Source organism: Lissotriton vulgaris, chromosome 12 (genome assembly GCF_964263255.1).
Source record: "Lissotriton vulgaris chromosome 12, aLisVul1.2, whole genome shotgun sequence".
NCBI lineage: Eukaryota > Metazoa > Chordata > Amphibia > Caudata > Salamandridae > Lissotriton > Lissotriton vulgaris.
In genome coordinates, this window is record NC_141700.1 from 782022084 (window position 1) to 782045083 (window position 23000).

At 47.0% G+C, this 23000-nt stretch overlaps 1 protein-coding gene across 1 annotated transcript in view; it reads left to right on the forward strand.

Annotated features, from left to right (window-relative positions):
- LOC147678700 (thialysine N-epsilon-acetyltransferase-like) overlaps nt 1–13401 on the forward strand; it is a 93198-nt gene extending 79797 nt beyond the window's left edge. Inside the window, exons 5-6 of the mRNA XM_086945715.1 lie at nt 8342–8382; nt 12624–13401. Coding sequence (XP_086801841.1) covers nt 8342–8382; nt 12624–12797 — 215 coding nt within the window. The 3' untranslated portion in view covers nt 12798–13401. The remainder of the gene's footprint in view (nt 1–8341; nt 8383–12623) is intronic.
- Nucleotides 13402–23000: the final 9599 nt, after the last annotated feature.

Consider the following 23000-nt stretch of genomic DNA (forward strand, 5'->3'; position numbering starts at 1 on the left):
GGTTACTCATCCATTCATATAAACAACAACCAACTAGAAACCACGTTTACCAAGATTGAACAAGAATACACGGCACATATCAGTTCACTAAGAACTAGGATATTTATTGTCAATAAACATATAACACAATACTATGCAACACAGATTATGCAAAGAAAAGGTAAAGATTAGAATGCGCGTTCATTACGGAAAGGACGGAGGTCACCTTATTAATGTGAAGTCGGGACTCGGCAGTCATCTAGGTTCCCTTCTCCTCTCTGTGTCTTGGCTCGTCTCGCAGTCACACCCCAGCCGTCACAAGTACACGTCTGCACCGCTAGGCTCAATCTCGTCTGCTTCCCTCCAAGCCACTGGAACCTTGCTGGTTATTAGCTACCGTATCTCTCTCTCTCTCTGTTTCAGTGCGCTCCGCGCTAATTCTCCTTCAGTCTTTCTCAGAGAGTCTCGGTCTTAAATCTTTCTCGGACTTCAAAGATGGCGACTGTCCGCCATGAAATAATTAATGGCAGAGATGCTAACGGCTAGCTGCCGCCTACGAACTAACTCTCGACTGTCTAACACCTTCGCTAATATCAAAGCCCGTTCCTTCATGGAAAGCTACGGCCAGTAACCTGCCGCCCACCAAATTCTTGTACCTCCCCGTACCAAGGACACGTTCCCAGCCGGCCGGCCTGAGGTTGTGTCTTCGGAGTGGAGAAAAATACATTCCTTCGATAAGGGCCAGCCTGAGCCGGTTCTCTCCAAGCGAACAACAGCTTGAAACTTAAACATTACACTTGACCTAGACGGCCTCTCGAGCTACCAGGCAGAGGGCAAGATGGAGTCTGTCTCGTTTAAGGCCTACAGGGCCCACAATACGCATAACTCCATAGAAAATATCCTAACACACTAGCAAAAGGACAGGTCATGATTAATACTTATATATTTATCCCCTAACTTGAATTCATAAGCCCTACTCTAAAGAAAGGGGCACGAAAATACCCTATTATGTAAAAGATAGAGGTCCTATCTATAGTCCTAATCCCTATACTATAAGGATGATAGACTGGAGTCACTTTTCATCATTCTCCCTCTTAAAGGAGCCAGAAAAAGTCAGCCATTACAGGACGACCAGGTCGCCGCCCTACAAATCTCCTCAGTGGAGACACCCTTGAAAGAGGCCCAGGACACAGACACACCCCTAGTGGAACGGCCCTGGACCCCCACCGGAACATCCGAACCCAGCAAAGCGTAGGCAAGGAGGATAGCCTGCTTAAGCCAGCGACTCAACGTGGTAATCGAGGGCTTGTGACCAGAATGAACGGGACCAAAGGTCACGAACAGACTATCACACCGGAAGGCGTGCGCTCAAGGTAAACCACAATAGCACGCCGGACATCCAGCAAGGACAGGGAAGTCTCCGTGTCGGGAGGAAAAGAAGGTAAAGACACCTCCCTAGACCGGTTCACCAGAGAGGGAACCTTGGGAAGGAAACGAGGGTCATGACGGAGAACCAGCCGATCAGGCAAAACCCGCAAGAAGGGGGGGGGGGGCAAAGGAACGACCCCAGCTCGCCTATCCGGCCGGCAGACACAATGGCCACCAGAAAAAGTACCTTAAAAGTGAGAAACTTCAGGGCAACTGAGGTCAGGGGCTCAAAGGGGGGACCCTGGAGGGCCCGCAACACGAGGGGGAGATCCCAAGGAGGAGACAAACAAAGCGCCCGAGGGCGACGGAGAAAACAACTCCGGAGCAAACGAGCCACCAGGGAATCTAGCCCGTTGAAACCCAGACTGCGGAAGGCCCGCAAGGCCGCCCACTGGGCCCGCAGGGTAGAGAGGGCCAAACCCAAGGAAAACCCTCGGCAAGGAAGTCCAAGACCCGCAAGGGATCCACGAGGAAGGCACAGCACCCTGGAGCCCGCACCAACGGGAGAACGAAGACCAGTGACAGGAATAGGATGACAAGGTGGAAGACCGGCAAGAGCCCTGCAGCAAGTCCACCACCCCCGAAGAACAACCTCGAGACAGCAAGGTCACCCGCTCAAGAGCCAGGCCTGAAGATGGAGCCGGCGCAATACCGATTCGGGGAGCGGAGGGCCCTGCAATGGAAACGGAAGATCCGGGATCGGCCAGCAGGCCTGAACCGCCAGCTTGCACAGGAGAGGGTACCAGGGGCGGCGAACCCAGCCGGGAACCACCAGGAGCACCAGGGCCTTGTCCATGCGAATCTCGCAGAGGACCCGAGGGATCAAGGGGATGGGGGGGAAAGCGTACAGGAGACCGAAAGGCCAAGGGAACAACAGGGCATCCACACGCCACACCCCCGGAACCGGGAGGAGGGAACAGAAACTGGGCAGGAGGGCAGACTCCCTGTCCGCGAACAGATCTACCAGAGGCAGACCGAAGTGCGACACCAGGTGGCGAAAAACCACCGGAGATAGGGAGAGACCGGACAACGACGGGAAAACCCGACTCAGACGTACCGCCTCCACATTCTCGGGCCCCGGGAGATAGACAGCCCGGAGAGACAGGACCGTTGATTCCGCCCAAGACATCAGTTGAATCCTGAGTCAGCAACCAAAGGGAGCAAACCCGGCACCCCCCCTGATGGTTGACATAACTCCTCACAACCTGGTTGTCCGTCCTGATCAAGACATGGTGACCCTGGAGAGAAGAAGCAAAGTGCCGGCAGGCCAGGAATACAGCTTTCAACTCCCGAAAGTTCGAAGAGCAGCGGGACAGGAGGAGATCCCAACGACCCTGAACGGACCCCGAACCCAAGGTCGCCCCCCAGCCGAGGTGACTGGCATCGGTCGTGACCACCCTGGACGGGGAAACCAGAAAGGGAAGACCCCCGGAGAGGTGAGACTCCATCAACCACCAACCCAGCTCCGAACGAATCTGAGGGGAGACAAGGACCAGGAACTCGTAATCCTCCGAGCGGGGATCCCAGAGGGAGAGCAGATGATTGACCAAGGGATACAGGTGGAGGCGAGCCTAGGGGAGAACATTGATGGTAGCCGACATCAGACCCTGAACCCTCAACCAAAGGTGGACAGGAGCGTAATCCCGAGCCAGAAGGGACCCCAGATCCCGCCACAAGGTATCTCAGCGATCCAGAGGCAAGAACACCTTCCCCTGAACCATGTCCAACCGAAGACCAAGTCCTGAGTGGGAGACAGATGAGATTTCCGTTCGTTGATCAGGAAGCCGTGGGCAGAGAGAACTTCGCAAACCCTCCTGACGTGCAACATCCCCTTGGAGAAAGAAGAGGCAGAAATTAGCCAATCGTCCAGGTACGCAAACACCCTGATCCCCTCCCGGTGAAGAAGACCCACCAGGGGAGCCAGGATCTTAGTAAACACCCTTGGGGCAGATGACAAGCCAAAAGGAAGTACCTGGAACTGATAGTGGGAGCCCCCAACGCAGAACCGAGGAAGGACTGAGAAACCGGATGGACTGGCACATGCAGGTAGGTAGGGGTCCAGGAGATCCAGAGATACAACCACCTCTCCCTGGACCAGGAGCGGCAGAATTTCCTGAGAGAGATCATCTTGAATTTAGTATGGGGAATGTAAGAATTAAACCACTTTAAATCCAACACCGGCCGAAAATCCCCAGAAACTTTCCTTACCAGGAACAGGATGGAGTAGACGCCTGAACCCGTTTGAGAAGGCAGGACCGGCCGGATGGCCCTTTTGACGAGTAAGTCCTGGATGCCGGCCAGCAAGGCCCGTCTCTTGACCAGGTAGGAAGGCAGGGGCGTTGAGAGGAAAAAATCTGGAGGAGGGGAGGAGAAGGTGATGGAAAAACCCTCCCTCACAATCCGAAGAGCCCAAAGATCTGAGACAGACTCCTCCCAAGCCGGGATGAAATGGCGGAGACGGCCCCCCACAGGAAACACCCTGGGGGGTGATGGCAGACAGTCAGGATTTTGGGGCGGAAGAGGAAGTGGAAGCAGCAGGTTGAGGCCGGGACTTGGAGAAGAACGGGGCGCCCCGGCCGCGACCCCTTCCTCGAAAGGGCGCACTGCCCTTACCCCTGGATGAAGTGGAGAAAATCCGGCCGCGACCAGGGAAACAGCCCCAGAGGACCTGATGGGAGCCAGCAGCTTGCGGTCTTCAGCAGATTTCTTGAGCATCTCCTCCAGCGGAGGACCAAACAACTTAGCCCCAGAAAAAGGGATCTTCATGAGTAACGCCTTCTGGGCCGCTCCGACTTCCAATTGCGCAGCCAAATCTGACGCCGAGCCTGGATGGCAGCCCCCCCCTGCGGCAGATGACGCACCCAGGGTGTCAAAGGAGATGTCCGAGAGAAAGCGCGTCTGTTGTTCCATCAAAGCCAGCGTCGGAACAACATCAGCCCCCTGATCCAGGAGCTCGCCCAGGGACTGGAAATCCTTCAACAAGGATTGCACCATGCAAGACAGATATGCCGAAGCCCTGATGGTGAAATTCGCAGCCGCATATGAACGTTTAGCCACCGCCGCCACGCGCTTGTCCACGGGGTCAGAAGGCGAAGCGTCCTCAGAGATGATAGAACCCTGAGAAGCCAGGCCCACAACCAGAGAGTCCACCTTCACCGCCGTAGGGAAATCTTTAGTGAAGTCATCAATAGCGTAACGTTTAGCCAGATAACGGGGAAAAGACTGTTTATCAACATCCAACCATTCCCCCTCGATGACCTTCTTGATGGACGCATGCAGAGGAAGGGAATCCGGAGCCTTGCGTTGGTACTGGAAGAAGAAATCCTCGGATGCAACCTCTGCCGCCGGAGGAGGGAAAGCCAAGTTACCCTTGATGTGTGAAAGAACATCACGAAGTTCCTGACCCCGGATGTAACGGCCATGAAGATCCTCTTCCTCCCCCTCCGCATCAGAGACAGGGGTGAGGTCCCTACGTGGACGCTTCGGAGAGGAAGGGCCCTGACCATCATCACGCTGTGCAAGGGCCTCAGCCACCGCAGATCGGATCATCATCTGGATGGACTGCGCAGACAGAGGCTCAGTAGCAGACAGGGAGTCAGCCATCGATTCCGCCGAGACAGAATCCCGCTCCATAACCCTCGAGACAAAACCACCAAACAGAATGAAAGTGGAGGAACTCAGAGGTACCGCAGTTGGAACGTAACATAAATAGGCTGAAAAACAGCTGAGGCACGTCAAAAAACAAACAGATGCACCTGGAGCAGCGAAACCCCGCCCCCGAAGGGCGGGTGAGTTCAGACCAATCCCAGCACGGCACAGAGCCGCGGGAAGAAGCACTGAAAACCCTGTCAAAGGGGAGAGTGGAAACCGCCCAGCGCCGCGTTCAGAAAAAAACGAGACATGGAGGCCTTGGAGATCCGTCTCGCCGAAAGGTAAGATATGCAGGGAAGCACGTGTAGCGCAGCGGCACCCTCACAAGCGAAGCAGTTCCAGCGGCCGACCGTAGAAAAAGACAAACGGCGGCCGCACAGCACCATTACAAGTAAGTGCCCAGAAGAAGTGCCGGTCAAACAGAGACCACCACCGGGCCGGGACCACAACAAACGACCGGAAACAAGGCAGAGGTGAAAACACCCCTGTCCCCGGTCGCCCACCCCCCTGTAAACCCATGGGACGCTGAGGCAGTACCTAAAGGACCAGGGGAAGGAAGAGGGGGGGGGGGGGGTAATAGAAAAGTCCAGGCCCCAGGGTCCGCTAAGGCAGGACCTCCAACCAAAGACCCAAGAACATGCTAGAGCAGGTCCAACTTACCTGTACAGCGCCTCTGGAGAGAATCACGCAGAACAAGAAAAACCGGATGTTGGTTGGGCCGGCCCGCCTCTTATGGAGGTAAGGGTGATCTGGTCGGCCATATTGGGAGGGGATGGGAGGCTTTTTTTTACTTTGGAGGGTTCTGGTGTGGAGCTGAAGCTCACTATGTAAGTCATGTGGCGAGGAAGACTAACGAGGAGGTAATGCCCTATTGAAAAAGTGCACAAAAGGCTGCTATGTACCAACTTTGCTTCCTTTGAAGCTAATTCTATACAAGGCCAAATGGCCTTGTGGCTGCAAGCGCGTCAAGCAGCTCAGAGAAACAGAAATTACTTTTCCGTCTTGTTTACATGAGCACTGTCAAAATGGGGTTTAAAAAATAAAAATATTATGATTGTGCACAAATCTGTCAGAATTACTATTAAAACAGTAAAAAAGTTACTATTAAAAACTGTTTTCTAGATCCTAAATCTCATACTTACACACTCTACTAATGAATTAGTGGTTTCTGTTATCATACTATAAGAGCTGACTTGCAACACATAGGTAGTACAAGGAAATCCCTGCCAAACACAGCAATGGAAACAGCATTCCCATGCCAACTGGGCTCTGTTACCAACTAGCTCTCACTTCTGGCAATAAAACTCACTACATCATAGACCAAAGAGGACATCCAGATTTTTATCACCAAATTTCCAGACTTGTCACTGGCCCACACGTTGGGGCCGATTCCCAGAACTAACTTAAGACAAAATCCTAAACTTAATACTTTTGGTATTCACAGAAGGCATTTAGTAGTAGTAAAGTTAGGATTTTGTCTTAAAACAAACTTAAGACAGGCTTAAGACAGACTTAAGACAAAATCCTAACTTAAGTCTGTCTTAAGTCTGTCTTAAGTTTGTCTTCTGTGAATACCAAAAGTAGTAAGTTTAGGATTTTGTCTTAAGTTAGTTCTGTGAATCGGGCCCTATGTCTATATATACAGCTTCCAGAGGCAGACTGGCCAGTAAGAATAACAGGAAATGTCCAAACACTGTTGATAGAGCAGCCAAGATTGCTGGTTGATTCTCACCATGTGAGAGCGAAACAGTCTGGTTGGAATTGCCGCAGCATCTCTGTGGCTAGTGGAGCTTTGATGCTTTCTGACTCCTCTTGGTGATCAGACCCTGGGGATGTTGTGTAAGGCATCAAAATCTGAGGTGGCCTTGACTGTGGGTTGGAAGTGTGGTGCCCCCTTCAGAAAGTAACTTCACTGGTCTTACTGTCACATGGCCCTGGGTCTTGTACCTTGGCCTACACTACATGGAAGGGCTTATTATCCCCTAAGATGGCTACAAGCCTCATTCCACTGGTGCCCCCATATTTATATCTTTATCTGCAGGGGCGTAGCTTGGTCAGTAAGATTACAGGGTGAACTTCAGATTTTCCAACTATCACGCTGGCATATAATGTTAAAATACAGTATACAGCAAGCGGGTGTTTGAGAGGGGCCCAAGGGGCAGTGGAAAGGGGGAGGAATAGGGACTGGTAGGAGTATTAAGTGACCCAAAAGACAATATTTTGAAAATAAGCAATATATTGTGAGGACTTTCAAAACAGAGAAAGAGAGTGTGTGTGCGTTTTTGTCTGTGTGGGTCAAAAGGTCTGGTGAAAAAATTACAGACACCTCTCCATACCTGACTGAAAGCACCTGTACCTAACTATGTATCAGAAAATACATTTATTAGGGGGGTGTAACTCACCAAACACCCCCATCCCCCGAAACGACACCCCTGATTATCTGTTGCCACAATTTGTTTGTCAGAAGACTCTTTCCAAGGTTGGATAGAGACATCACACAGAGCCACCAGCTGCCATGGACCCCTGTGAAAACAAGATGCCGCGACTACAAAGAGACCTGGGAACAAGAGACGCAGGATCATGGAGTCTACCAAGCAAGCAACTAGACACTAGAATTAAATTAACTCCTCTCAAAGATGAAATCCGACTCATGTATGCCACACTCAAACACTTCTCTGACAACCAGAAAAATACAGTCACACCATGTACAGCATGAGGACAGCCAAGACCCCAAACATATGAAGCAACTGACATTGATAAGAGGTCATATGACCACCAATCCCCATTGTGATACATCCTGCAGGGACAACCCTAAAAACTCGTCACCTTATATGGGTTCGGCCACTAGGTCACTATAACTATCCTTCACCTCATCCTGCGGGGAATAACCAACATCACCCCTTTCTCACTGAGAATGATCTGTTGACATGTAGCCCTGTGTATGATCCTTATGTGAGCAGCATTGAGACCTCAGACACGTTAGCAAGCCATAGTGCCAAGGGGCCAAGTAATTGTGAAATGTGTGCTGTATAAAAAACATGTAACACAACATTTAAATCAGCGCGCCTGGTGACCCCATGACATTGAATTTTATCCTGATATCTCCATTTGGCACTGATAACTGCGCGACCACATGACTGGATATTTGCCCCAATCAATGGTTGTTTTGACGCTGTAACTCATGTTGGAGGTTCTTCTACAAAACTGATGTTTGAGACATGACAGTTATCAGAATTCTTTGCAGCTTCATTCACACTAATCCAAGTTTTATATATTTTCACAGGAACTGGGATGGGCAAGAAACTTATTAGCAAAGTTGCAGAAGTAAGTCCCTCCATCCAGATTAATTATTGTATTATAGCAATTATATAATGCTTCCTTCTTACCCAGGTGTGGCCCCAAGCGCTGGCCTAGATTGCCAGGTAAGAGGCTGCCCAACTTGCTGTGCATAGTTGGTGGAGTCTCTGTTTACAGTGAGACCCTTGTGTTTGGCACTGGGGGTTGTGCATGTTGATTCAGTTGTGTCGCTGCAGACGTGAAGCTTCATATAGGAGGTTGATACCAGAACATAAATATGTTCTGACTTAAACATTGTATACAAGATATTGTTTGAAAAAATAATGCTGCATCACAGTTAATAGAAAACCTGCCCCAGTGGGATGATATTCTTACAAAAAATACTCAGGACACAACATTTATTTCAAATAATATTCATTTATATGAAGAATTGATATATGACTCAACCGTCCATGAAGCAGAAGGATGCGGCTTGATAGAGCAGCTGTAGTGGTTATGCACCATTTCCATCATTTGTTTGATGAATGTGAATTTGGTGTGAGGTGACCCTGTGTAGGGGTGATTTGGGGTGGAAAGCATGGTCAATGCATGATAGTTCCGAAGGATTCTTGTTCAGAGAGAGGTTCCAGCGCTTGGTGGTCGGTACCTCCAAGAAAAGATGTTCAACCAACTTTGTGAACCTGGGAGTGGTCATAGGTGGGGTTAGCCTAGATCTGAGAATGCTTTTTAATTGGTGGCTGCGGAATTAGTGATATAAAGAGATGGGTCCTGCGCAGTGGAAGGCCCGATACAGAGTGCCTTGAAGGATGTATGTCTTGCTTCCGGATGTCAGTGAAGAGCTGGAAGAGAGGGCGTGATGTGATCACCAATGCTGAGGTCTGGAAGCTGTTTGATGGTTCCTTGTCGAAGACCTGGAGTCTGCAGAGAACAAGACATGGGCCACTGGGTAGAATATGTTGGTGTAGTTTAGGCAGAGAAAAACAAGTCAGCGGAACCTATATCCTCTGCAGAGACCGAAGGTGTGGGAGAATAGGATAAAGGTTCACCCTAGTGAAGAAGGATGATTTGGTCGCAAGGTGAGTTTGGATTACATAATCACAAACTGGATGCACAGCTTTGTTGTGGTATTCGGTGGCGAGGTAAGTTTCTGGTGTCAGGGGGTGGTGGAATTATACCGAGTTCAGTTTCCATGTTTGAAGATTTCTTGTTTTGTGGAGCTGTGCTGGTGCAACATCCACCGTATCAAAAGAACGGAAGGGAATACGAGGAAACTATCCAGAGGGGGGCCCATCCTTCTTTTTACCTTTTTGTCAAAAAATGAGAGAGCCTTACTCTGTACTTTTTGGTAAAACTCCTACAGGTAAAAAAAGCTCAAGTCTTTTTGTTGTATAAACCTCGCCCACCAGGGTTACCCCTTGGCGGCATTCTGCGTCAAAGGGCTCTTCCCGTTCTTCTGCGGAACTGGCGTGCTGCTACCAATGGAAGACACAGGAGCACTCAGATGGTAAATACCAATTGATGGATAGAGAGGAGTTGGAAGGGTTTGTTTAGAAGGGAGTTAAAACTACCTACCGATAGGGGAGCTAAGCTTTATTCCGTCCTCCAGATGGTATGCTTAAAAAGGGAAGACAAGTAGAGGGTACGAGTGGTTTTCATGACCCTACCTTCTATTAGGCTGTGGGTTTGACGTCTTTATTAATATTTTCCACTAATCAGTAGGAACTGCATATTTGCGGAAAACATAAACTTAGGATGGTGCCAGACTGACTCCATGCCCCCCTGCAGGATATGTTGTCCCTTGGACCAGCTAGCTCACAGTGCCACCGTTAGCCCCCCTAAACCCAGAGAGGGAGGGAACAATTCTGGCCACTACTGAACATGACAACCCTGTTCGCTCAGAAACCATGGTGAGAGATCTAGAACTTTTCGCTCAGACACTCGTGCTCTCTTTCGCTCAGAGAAATATACAAAGAATGCACACAGGGCAATTTTTCAATATTAATTGAACCTAAGTGATTCTTGTATTGAAAATAGGGGCTGAAATGATCTATAGACAGAAGCAGACAAAAGTTATAATAAGTGTTTAAAACTGAGTTCCACCATCTTGCTGAGACAACAAAGATATACATATATATATATATATATATATATATATATATATATATATATATATATATATATATATATATTATATTCCAAGGATTTTCCGATCTTTACCAGACTCGCAAATGCTGCAGAAACGGATACGGACCTGAAATAAGTGCTAGTGAAGTTTTTATTGTTCGTGCTTCAAATCGCCATGACGCGTTTCGCGCTGCCCAGAGCGCTTGATCACATGACACAGTCAATTCTTAGGACATTGGTTTAAATAAGCACCTTTGGCAGTCACATGATTTAGCCTACAACTCGTATGGATATAGAAGAGTTACTCTGTTTAAAAACTACAAAAAGTTTCTTATGTTGTAAAATGAATTAATACATTATACGCATACAGGCTAAAACATATAAAATTTGAAATACTTTATGTGCAAAGCCAATCATCCTACAAGAACAAGTGTAAAATAGTGCAAAACAAAGTGTTTGTTAAGATCGATTTTTTCTTTTTTTCTGAAAAGCAGCTTTCAAGTTACATTGTTTCTGTTTTTGTGTTTTTCTATATTTAGGAATTCTTTATCTTTTTTTGTCATTTGTTTGCGGGCAAGAGCAAAATAAACCCGAGAAGTGACATCGGAGCCCGATGTTACTTTTGCCACCTTGTTATTAATAAAGTGCATCGTGCTTTGGCAGCAACTTGTGGGTGTAGTATCTGATGATCTTATGTTGGTATGAACACATATATATTATAACAATTTAGTCCATCTACGATGCAAACCCTAACCGACGAATCTAGAGTGTGAAAGTATGGTCTGCCAAGAAACCCCCTTCTGGATGATCTAACCCCCTTTACCTGATGGGTAAGGATGTAGGACTCCTTATTGGTCACAAACTGGACACCCCTCACGGAGATGTTACTCAGCTGCTAGGCAAAAGCTTCAGCATGCAGGGACCCCTCGAAGTCCTTGGGCTGAGATTGTGATCAGGGTGCCATTGTTTGTATTCTACAGATAACTGTCGCCCTATGGACATAATAACAAACACATTTGTATCACGCACGTAACGCCAAGGCAGTGTGATAGTGTTCTCATGAAGCTCTTCATGTCAGTGAGGTCAGTGTTTCTTAGAAATAAACCCAAGTGTCACAAATGCAAACATGTGTCAAATGCGGTGTGACACAGTGAAGGCAACTTTAGGAAAGAAACGTGTACGTGTAAAATGGCACTATTTCCTACCAGGCCTAACTCTGGCACATGACAAGGGGACTTGTTGAGATGTTCTTGAAAAGATTTGTGGGCTTTGTGCAGTGGTCTGTAGTGTGAAATTATGAAATGGAGGTCATGGCAACCGATACGGGCCCTGGGTGTGAAACCCTGACATAAGACGGTGTGTAAGGTGGAGGGGACTAGATCCAGCGTATTGCCTACATTCATTGGGGCTTATTTACAAGTCCCTTGCGCCACTTTTGCGTCACTTTTTCCATGTTAAAAATAACACAACAGTGGCGCAAGGGGCTTGTAAATCTGCCCCATTGAGTGTAGTCACGTGTGGTGAGGTATAGAGAGGTGAGGAGTTTTAGAAAAGGTTTACTTTACAGTTTTGAGTATGAAGTCGCCTGGAAGTTTGAAGTCCACAAAAGCCAGTGGGCAGGCTGCAAAGATGAGGAATTCAACAAAGAATGTCCTGTGGAGAATCCAGGCTCTATAGGAGAGGTCATAGAGTGTGTGGGTGGGAGTGAGAGGTTTGTTGAGAGTGAATTGAGGGTGGTGTGGAATCAAGAGTCTTCTCGGTGTCCAGAAGGTCGCCTCTGGATGATGGTGAATGATCATCTGTTTCTGGTGAGTGTTGTGTACCCATATCTAATGAGCCAATCAAAGATGGTAGAAGTGTTTTTGACTTCTTTCAGTGATAGATCATTCATCCAAATTTTTTGTCATGAACAGTAATGGCTGTGAGTCAAATGCCAGAACATGCCCTAATGAGGATTAAAGAAACTGTGTTTTGATTGTGGAAATGTGTAATTACGTTACTTTGTATATTGATTTGGTTGGGGCTGAGCAGTGTGGATGTTTTGTGGATTATTGATGTGGGTAAATGCACAGAGGTAGGGTGAAGGTGTTAGGTGGCAGGCGGGGTTAACTAAACGTAATACCAATTTACTTTACTTCCTGCAGGTCTGCGTGGAACAAAACTTCTGTCGGCTGCAGCTCGCAGCACTGGACTGGAACCGGACGGCCATAGACTTCTACATGAAGAAAGGGGCAGTGGACCTGACCACAAGCGAGGGCTGGCATATGATGCGCTTCCAGGGAGAAGCACTGAAGGGCTTGGCACTGAATGAGACCTGATGACACTGAATGTTCATGTCCCTCCCATAAGGCTGAAACCTGCCCTCAGACCATTCCCAACAGGTCTGGATCTGTAAGCAAAGTCTATAAAAAATGAAAAACTGTGATTACCTTGATCATGTTTGTACCTAAGAACCTCAGAGGAATGCCGATGAATCCACATTTCTGCTTACGTACATCAAGCTGCAAGTGGCTGATTACTCCGCTCTGCGTGCTTGATAAACGGATGCACATTCTCCCTCCATCCCTCATGAGCACAGAGTCTCTCTGCCTTGCTGGCCGGTGGTGGCTAGAACCGAGCAAAAATGTCTATTCCCTGATCCTTCCCAAACACAAGTTTGTGCAAGAGGAAAGAAGTAGTACAGTCCAGGAGAATTTAGGAGCAGCTATAATCCTAAAATGGTGATTGACTGGGTTTAGAGTGTAAAAACAAAGTGATGGTTCTTTGTCAATCCTCAAGGAACCTTCTCGCCCACTCACTATGGCGAGTCGGATTTTATCAGGGCGAGCTATTTTTAGGCTACTGGCCTGTTCTCGTGAGCTGACAAAGAACATGTGTTTGTTCACTCAGAAAGTTATTGAGCAATAAAGATGCCTTTAAATCATGTTTTTATCTTGTCATATTTGCTCCGTGTTCAGAGACAGAGGTCAAAGGTCAGCGTATGCCTTCTTACAATTTGCTGCTTATTTTATCCTGGAGGTTGGTTAGTTTTGTTTGTCTCACCGCAAAGTTAGAGGATTTTGAGTGTACACAACATTTAAATAGCTCGAACATGAACTGTACAAACTTTTCATAATACATTTCAGAAGATGTAAAAAAATGTGAATTATTTTTGCAGAAACCCAATTTCCACAGTTTAATGTCCATACGGTATATAGTTTTGTCAGTAAAACTACACGTTAGGCGGAAGGTTTGTAGCCATTTCAAGGCAATGTGCTGTTTGTAAATGACAGTGCGCTCTCGCATCACGCTTTAGTGATATATTTTTTATAAGTGAGTTGTTAAACATGAACCGAGAAACATTCCTACCCTCGCACTGATTACCATGCTATTAAAAGGCAAGTCTGGGGATGTGTGGTCCAGATTCTTATTATATATGGTGCAAAAGTTTAGTCTATTAAATCATACAAGAGTTTTTGGTACAGCAGGAATACCGAACATTCATATTTAAAGGTGTTCTCATATGTGATATGAGAAAAATGCGGTCATGTAAAACTAAATATTTGCCATGGATAACACAATTTAGGGCCAGTGTACGGGTCAAGTACATTACAGTTAGATCAAGTAGATTATTCAAGTCACTAGACCTACAGGTGTGGTAAAGTTTTTATGATTTTTTCGAGGCTTGTACGACCAGGTTGAATGGATGCTTTTTAATGGTTACAAGTCCAAAACGGTGTGGTAGAATGAGCGTAGGAAGGTGGGTGTAATGAGCAAGAGTTGGGTCTCCTGAATTGTTTTATATTTTACTAACTTTTATAGAGGCGTGTGCGGATTCGGGGAATGTCCCCTGTAAATTCCTAACAAGCCATTTGCAAAAAAAATTACAGAAGGTTCTGTAATACTCTCCTTATTTTCCCAAAACCAGCTCTTCCTTCTGTTGGTTTAGGTCAGTTGTGACTCCATCTCGATAATACATCTTGATATTGGCAGTACATTGATTTTAAGTAATAAGACATGAGGAATGCTCATTATTGTCTGTTGTGTAACATTTTAGGATTTCACCTTACAGGACAGGTTACCTGAACCCGTCTAACTTACCGTCATTTTCTGTATCTTTTAGGTCAGGGATCCTGTTGGTATTTAATTACACTAATGGACTCATTACAAGGTCCCCATTGTATTCCCTGATGTGATATTAGTAATATTGGTAAATCTGCAGCTTTTCCCCCTAAAAATGGTGTCAACAAAAGGTTTGCTGTGCTAAAAGCACCATCTTCCCAGCTTTTAGGAACATGCAGAGCTGTATCAAAAAAATTTTGTTTACCACAGTTTTGGCATTTCTCTAAGAGGCAGCCCAATATTTCTATTTTTTTGTGCTTTCAATTTACTTACATTGTAGTGTAAACTGATGTCAAACCATGTGTGATCTCAGAAAGCTGTACATTTCTGAGAAATAGACAATATTCTGCATTCAGCAAGGGGTCATTTGTGTAGATCCCTCAAGCGTTTCTCGAAGAATCTAACTTATAATTAAAAACAAGCATTTACAATGCAATGGTTTCGCCTTTGGAAAAGTTATAGCTATTGGCATTGTAAATGACAAATTTTGTATTTATGTGTTGGTTTTGAAAACAGATACATTTTTTGCAATATTTCTTCCACTTCTCTTTACTGATTTTTTTCCCCTTGTTTTGGATGCCTGAATATCCCGTCTAAGATGAACATACGAAAACAACATGTTTTTTTTCAGAAAAGAAGCCCATTTAGCTTTGCTAAAAATTGAATAAAGTACAAAACCTTTTTTTTCATAAAACTTCCCAAAAGCCAGCAACGCGCGTGTCTTGCACATGAGTGCTTCGCTGTAGCAGTTACTGCATGAATTGCCACAGATATGTAAATGAAAAACAGACCAGGATTAATGCAGAACGCTTTCCCTCTCAGGAAAAGTGTTTGTCAAGAAGATGAGCGCGGAGTGTAAAGCGAAGCCACAACTCGCACGCTTTTCATTTGTGTGCGGTTCGTTCTCTGCACCGAGTGGGAAAATAAAAAAAAATCATTCTGTCAGCGCAGATGTGTTTTTGACACTTGCGCCATCACCTTTTCTGCAAATATGGTAATTTCGAAGCAGGGAAGCAAGTTGAAGAGCGAGCGCCTGAAGGCGGGCGAGCTTGAGGTAAGCAAAGCAGTCTTCCCGTGGAATCCGTGCTGCGCCGATTCTTACGTGGGAGAAGGCTGTAGATTAACGGGCTCCTGCTCTCTTTTCACCTCAAGAGGTAATTCTACTTCATGGGGCCCCTTCTACAGGGGTCCTTTCAACAGCGGCTCTGCTTTATTTTGGGCCCCTGCACTATTCCGGATGGACCTCTATTGGGACTCCTTCAAGGGTCCTTTCCTTAAGGATCCCTTTATTATGGATCACTTCTAAGAAGATCCTTTAAAGAGCGGTACCTTGAATTCCCCCCCCCCCCCCCCCCCCCATTACAGAGGTTGCATTGGCCACACACAAAACATTGATAGCTTCCTAAGTGTTAAAAACGTTCAAGTCTTCACACCTCCCTCCGCTTTCCCCTCAGGCCATCAAACTGACCATTCACTGGAGGACTTCCACAGGCCAGATATTTTCAATTCTATTCGTGAAGTGGACAACACATGAGCAGGGGGTCCAGCCGTCAATATAATTTTCCTAATAACAGCTGTCTGTGGGTGCTTAGATGCGACTGAGCTGCGGTATGTACCGCTAGATAAAGCCTTCACTATATACTATAGGAATTATTCGCTCTACACCATTTAACGTCAAATAAAAAAAACACGGGCATATTAGCAAGAAGCTTGTTAAAATTATCGCCGTTTTAGCGGCAGGAAACTGCCGCTAAAACGGCGATAATTTTAACGAGCTTCTTGCTAATATGCCCCAAAGTATGTGAGTGGTGCTGAACCAATCCCAGACACTTGAAACACCAACCCGCTGCCGTCAATCACAGAGCCCGGGTGCCCCTCGTCTGTGGACGCCTCTTCCCAGCGCCATTAGTACCCCTGCGTCCCTTTAGTTGACACCGGGCCTGGCATCCCTGTGGGGTTCTCCCAGAGATCTTGAAGTAAGGAACCTTCCTCTGTAGTGTGAAGTTTCAATTGTGTTCACACACCGTGCCTCCGGTGACACGACTAGTGTCTGCGAGAATGCTGACCCCGCCTCGCGCTCTATTCCCCAGGCGCTATAGCTCTCGCAACAAATGTGGGCCAGGAGCCCCTTGGGCTCGGTAATAAAAATGCCCCTGGGACCCTCGTGGGTCCGGCACAAATGCTTCCGCTCGTTGGAGTCCCGCTCGTGCTAGAGCCTGGGAACCCGAAGAAACAACTGCGGCGCTGAGCCTCTCGGGGCTCTAGAAACAAGAATGCCCCGCAACCGTGGGAGCGGCCCGCTATCAAGTGGGGCCGCTCGTGGTGAAGGCACCGGCGGAGTGCAACCTCACTCCCTTTCCCCCCCCAGTCGGCTTCGACTCACCGGCTTCCGTGGGGGGGGGAATCCTCTCTCCTTGCTCCGGTCCCGCTCTGATCGGGTCACTCTGCTGCCGGTATGCGGGACTCTCTGGCTGCCGGTCTGCTTCCTTCACCGGCCTCTCGCTGGGGGAGCCTCGGGGAGAGACGCTGGCTACACTCCGGTGGTGGAGGAGCGCGGGGTTGGCTCCCGTGGACTTCCTGCCTTTCTCTTGGCCAATAGCTTCCTCCCAACCGGGGGAAACGGAAATGGAGCCTGCGAGGCTCTTCTCTCTGTCCCTGCTGGCCCCGCTCACCCTCAGGCGTGCAACCGGTTTCAGCTCTTTTTCTCGTCCTTCGTGGCAAGACGGGCAATCGCAGCACACATTTTTGCATGACAAAAGATGGGCGAGAAGGCATCGGACTGGGAGGGGGGTGGAAGGAACGGGGAGAAATGCCGCGGCTGCGTGTACTCAGCTCTGGCAGGGCAGGGAGAGGCTGCAGGAGGTTCCTGACGAGAAAGGAACATTACATGAACCCACCCGCTCGCCCTAGCTCCTAGCAAAAAATGGCGGCCACAAACATCCCGTCGAAAAAAAAATAAGACTACACCCACCGCTGCAATGACGGCAACAAAGGGGCGGGATGAGAAAAAATGGCCGTAACGCCCCCGAATCTGGTCCGGCCTTGACGGACAGATCCGGCTACCAATGGCTAGCCTCCATTTATGGAGCTAGCCAATGGGAGCCGGGGGACGTTCCTGAAGTCCTTATTGTAATCAATGGATTTCGCCTGCACCGAAAAGCTGCGCAGAGCGCAGCCTTCGGCAGGCGAAACCCAAAAATACAAAAAATGAGTAGATAAAACCCATTTGTTTTCATCTGTAACTTCTTGTTACAATGACCATTTTACAAAAGCAATGCACCAGTACGTCTGCCAAACCTTTGACCACTTTACAAAAGCAATACCCTGGTACGGCTGCTAGGCCTTTCTGGTCGCAAGATATATAGGGTTTGTAGGTTCTCCAAGAAATCGAGGTACCCAGAGCAACTGAGCTGCACAATACATTTTCATTTTGTATAGATCCATTTGTATGGTAAATATAAAGAGTTAAAAATGGGTGTGAAGGAAACCTATGTGTCTAGTACGTCCTTAGCACCAGAGGAGTTAATGAAAGCAGTATTGTGAAAACTATATAAAAAAATATATAAAAATTCTTGTGACTAGCACTAGTTGGCCTGGTCATGTGCATATGCCTTGAAGTACCTTGATCTTGGCTACTTCTGTTGCTACTACACAAATGAGTAATAATGTTGTATACGGAAGCACTACTCCCAATTAGAATAGCATTATCTACACCGGAGAGTGAGAAAGGTCCAAGTCCAGGTGGAGTTGTTGTAAGTAATCGAAAACACTGGAAACATTTCCCAGGGTCTCTGGAATGTCCCCACTTTTCCTTGTCAACTAGGCTTGCAGATTTAAACAGGTACATATGTTGTAGTGCTTGAAGGTAAACTCTCTACAGGGCGTTCCCAATTCTGAAGGTGGATGTCTGCGTGATGCTGCCGTCTCCTCTGTGCCTTTCCTTCCTCAGCCGTTCCTCCACCAAGTGAATCTACCAAGGTGCAGATATCTTTACATACTGTGTGAAACATTTGATCATTCATATGTAACACTTCTCTGACCATCAGCCAAATGATGCGTTAAATGACCTAGAGCTTCATGTTTCTGTTTTGTTAAACACTAAGCATGGCACTTTCCAATTTCTCAAGTGAGGTGATAAAGAAACATCTTCTGATCCTGTTGCATCAGGAGTGAGGGTCTTTGCTGTGAGTCTTCTTGATGCACTTATCACTGTCTTCTCCTTCTCCCAGGAACAGGAGTTGGGTAGGATCAGTAGACACAGCAGAAGGCATTGGGAGTGCTACCTACTTCTTTTTTTTCCTCAATACCTCTTTATTGATTTTCGTGAAGAAAAGATACACATCAGCATCATACAGTTTGCACGACTGCACACTCGTAAATAAACTGTGGCAACAGCATCACACTTGGAAGGCACTATAACAGTGGTTCCCAACCTTTTGTCTTCTGCAGACCCCCACTTAATCATTACTGGAATCAGGGGACCCACCACGAGTTATTACTGGAAGCCGGGGACCCGGCCTAAGCATTATCGATGATTTGATCCACAAAACAAAAAAAAGTATTCATCAAACAAATACACAAATTAAGACACATTGTATTTCATTCACATACACATATAAATACAAATAAAATACAAATTTTCTGGAAAGGTTGGAGCTTTTCTAAATTCAATTGAGCCTGGCCATCATCCATACTATATTCTGTTTGATGTGCCAGCACTGCTCCCATGAATCAATCTGAGGACATTAACCTAATGTTTAGCCTCCAGTTTCAAATTCCTTCACATTTACAGTACATTTTAAAATTATCAGTAGACCGTTTAGCTTCTTTACTTATACACACTTTATTAATCTATTATTTATATTTAATTTTCTGAGTAGTCACAGACCCCCAACATCCCCCAACAACAGGCGGGGAACCACTGCACTATAACCATCCCAAAACTAGGGGAACATAACCAATTAAACTAGGGATGAGGTTCTCGCCTCCATCCTCAGCCCACTCCGGCCCCCAGGATCCACACTGCGCCCAAGAGAACTCAAGGTAAGTGACAAGTCCACATCTCAAGCCCAACGTGTGCCCACAGTCCCCACAAGGCCAGCCTGTGCTTCTTCTTCTGCTCAATCTGAATGGCCAGACTCGCTTTAGAATGTGTGTGGGAATATGACTCGTTACAACACGAGTCATCACATCGCGTGCCATTACAGCATGGTTGTTACAACAACCGCATTGTTACCACGCAATGCCATTACTACGCAAGTCATTACATCGACTTGCAGTAGATAGGGCACGTTGACATTAGAAATGTATAATTAACTATTCCAACTCCAGCCTACGTAAGAGTAGGAAAGGTGTTGGAATAGTAAACTATACTATTCCTAATGTTGGTGCGCCATCTACTGCAAGTCGATGTAATGACTTGCGTAGTAATGGCTTTGCATGGTAACAACGCGGTCGTTGTAACAATCGCGTTGTAATGGCATCGCGGTGTGATGTCCGCGATGTAAAGGTTGTCTCCTGGGTATGGTAGTGGGCTGGTAAAGGGTCACCCACATTCTGATGCAATTCTTCTCTCGAAATTTGTGCAGATGGTTCTCTGTGATCAAAAAAGTCTTAAGAGTGTTTACATTTTTTCACCAATGTAAGTAAACCTCCCATAGTACACTTTTTATATTTCTAAAATAATAAAGAATTGATTTTTTTCTTTAAAAGTTTACCCAAATGCATAAGTATCAAAAAAGTTATAAATATGAGATAAAAAAATATATAATATACTGTGGTAACTTACTGGAAGTTGTCACTGGGACTGAATTGACAATGGAACTGACACCACCAATGTGCCCCATTTAAAAAGTATTTACAACAAGGGGTGGTGAGGGACAGAGTCTCTGAATTAAGCAGAAAGCTCTCACCCAGTCAAGAGATCAGGGCTAGATCCAACACCGTTTTTTAGCTCACTGCACCATCCCAGTTTCAGAACCTGGCTGTATGCAAATTAGTCTGTTCCTGTCCCAGTGCATGATGGGAACAGGGCAAACCAAACTACAAAAGCCAATTCTTACACTGGGAAGGAAACAAGCTCCCGGGGACCGGTTTCTGGCATTACAGCCGTCTTCGGCCCGGTTTGCTTGAATCCTGATGGTGCAATGAGCAAGGGTCTCACATCTGAGAATACCCTTCCATGCTTAGGGTGGACAAAAATATTTACAACAAGGGGTGGTGAGGGACAGAGTCTCTGAATTAAGCAGAAAGCTCTCACCCAGTCATGAGATCAGGGCTAGATCCAACACCGTTTTTTAGCTCACTGCACCATCCCAGTTTCAGAACCTGGCTGTATGCAAATTAGTCTGTTCCTGTCCCAGTGCATGATGGGAACAGGGCAAACCAAACTACAAAAGCCAATTCTTACACTGGGAAGGAAACAAGCTCCCGGGGACCGGTTTCTGGCATTACAGCCGTCTTCGGCCCGGTTTGCTTGAATCCTGATGGTGCAATGAGCAAGGGTCTCACATCTGAGAATACCCTTCCACGCTTAGGGTGGACAAAAATATTTACAACAAGGGGTGGTGAGGGACAGAGTCTCTGGATTAAGCAGAAAGCTCTCACCCAGTCAAGAGATCAGGGCTAGATCCAACACCGTTTTTTAGCTCACTGCACCATCCCAGTTTCAGAACCTGGCTGTATGCAAATTAGTCTGTTCCTGTCCCAGTGCATGATGGGAACAGGGCAAACCAAACTACAAAAGCCAATTCTTACACTGGGAAGGAAACAAGCTCCCGGGGACCGGTTTCTGGCATTAAAGTCGTCTTCGGCCCGGTTTGCTTGAATCCTGATGGTGCAATGAGCAAGGGTCTCACATCTGAGAATACCCTTCCACGCTTAGGGTGGACAAAAATATTTACAACAAGGGGTGGTGAGGGACAGAGTCTCTGAATTAAGCAGAAAGCTCTCACCCAGTCAAGAGATCAGGGCTAGATCCAACACCGTTTTTTAGCTCACTGCACCATCCCAGTTTCAGAACCTGGCTGTATGCAAATTAGTCTGTTCCTGTCCCAGTGCATGATGGGAACAGGGCAAACCAAACTACAAAAGCCAATTCTTACACTGGGAAGGAAACAAGCTCCCGGGGACCGGTTTCTGGCATTACAGCCGTCTTCGGCCCGGTTTGCTTGAATCCTGATGGTGCAATGAGCAAGGGTCTCACATCTGAGAATACCCTTCCACGCTTAGGGTGGACAAAAATATTTACAACAAGGGGTGGTGAGGGACAGAGTCTCTGAATTAAGCAGAAAGCTCTCACCCAGTCAAGAGATCAGGGCTAGATCCAACACCGTTTTTTAGCTCACTGCACCATCCCAGTTTCAGAACCTGGCTGTATGCAAATTAGTCTGTTCCTGTCCCAGTGCATGATGGGAACAGGGCAAACCAAACTACAAAAGCCAATTCTTACACTGGGAAGGAAACAAGCTCCCGGGGACCGGTTTCTGGCATTACAGCCGTCTTCGGCCCGGTTTGCTTGAATCCTGATGGTGCAATGAGCAAGGGTCTCACATCTGAGAATACCCTTCCACGCTTAGGGTGGACAAAAATATTTACAACAAGGGGTGGTGAGGGACAGAGTCTCTGAATTAAGCAGAAAGCTCTCACCCAGTCAAGAGATCAGGGCTAGATCCAACACCGTTTTTTAGCTCACTGCACCATCCCAGTTTCAGAACCTGGCTGTATGCAAATTAGTCTGTTCCTGTCCCAGTGCATGATGGGAACAGGGCAAACCAAACTACAAAAGCCAATTCTTACACTGGGAAGGAAACAAGCTCCCGGGGACCGGTTTCTGGCATTACAGCCGTCTTCGGCCCGGTTTGCTTGAATCCTGATGGTGCAATGAGCAAGGGTCTCACATCTGAGAATACTCTTCCACGCTTAGGGTGGACAAAAATATTTACAACAAGGGGTGGTGAGGGACAGAGTCTCTGAATTAAGCAGAAAGCTCTCACCCAGTCAAGAGATCAGGGCTAGATCCAACACCGTTTTTTAGCTCACTGCACCATCCCAGTTTCAGAACCTGGCTGTATGCAAATTAGTCTGTTCCTGTCCCAGTGCATGATGGGAACAGGGCAAACCAAACTACAAAAGCCAATTCTTACACTGGGAAGGAAACAAGCTCCCGGGGACCGGTTTCTGGCATTACAGCCGTCTTCGGCCCGGTTTGCTTGAATCCTGATGGTGCAATGAGCAAGGGTCTCACATCTGAGAATACCCTTCCACGCTTAGGGTGGACAAAAATATTTACAACAAGGGGTGGTGAGGGACAGAGTCTCTGAATTAAGCAGAAAGCTCTCACCCAGTCAAGAGATCAGGGCTAGATCCAACACCGTTTTTTAGCTCACTGCACCATCCCAGTTTCAGAACCTGGCTGTATG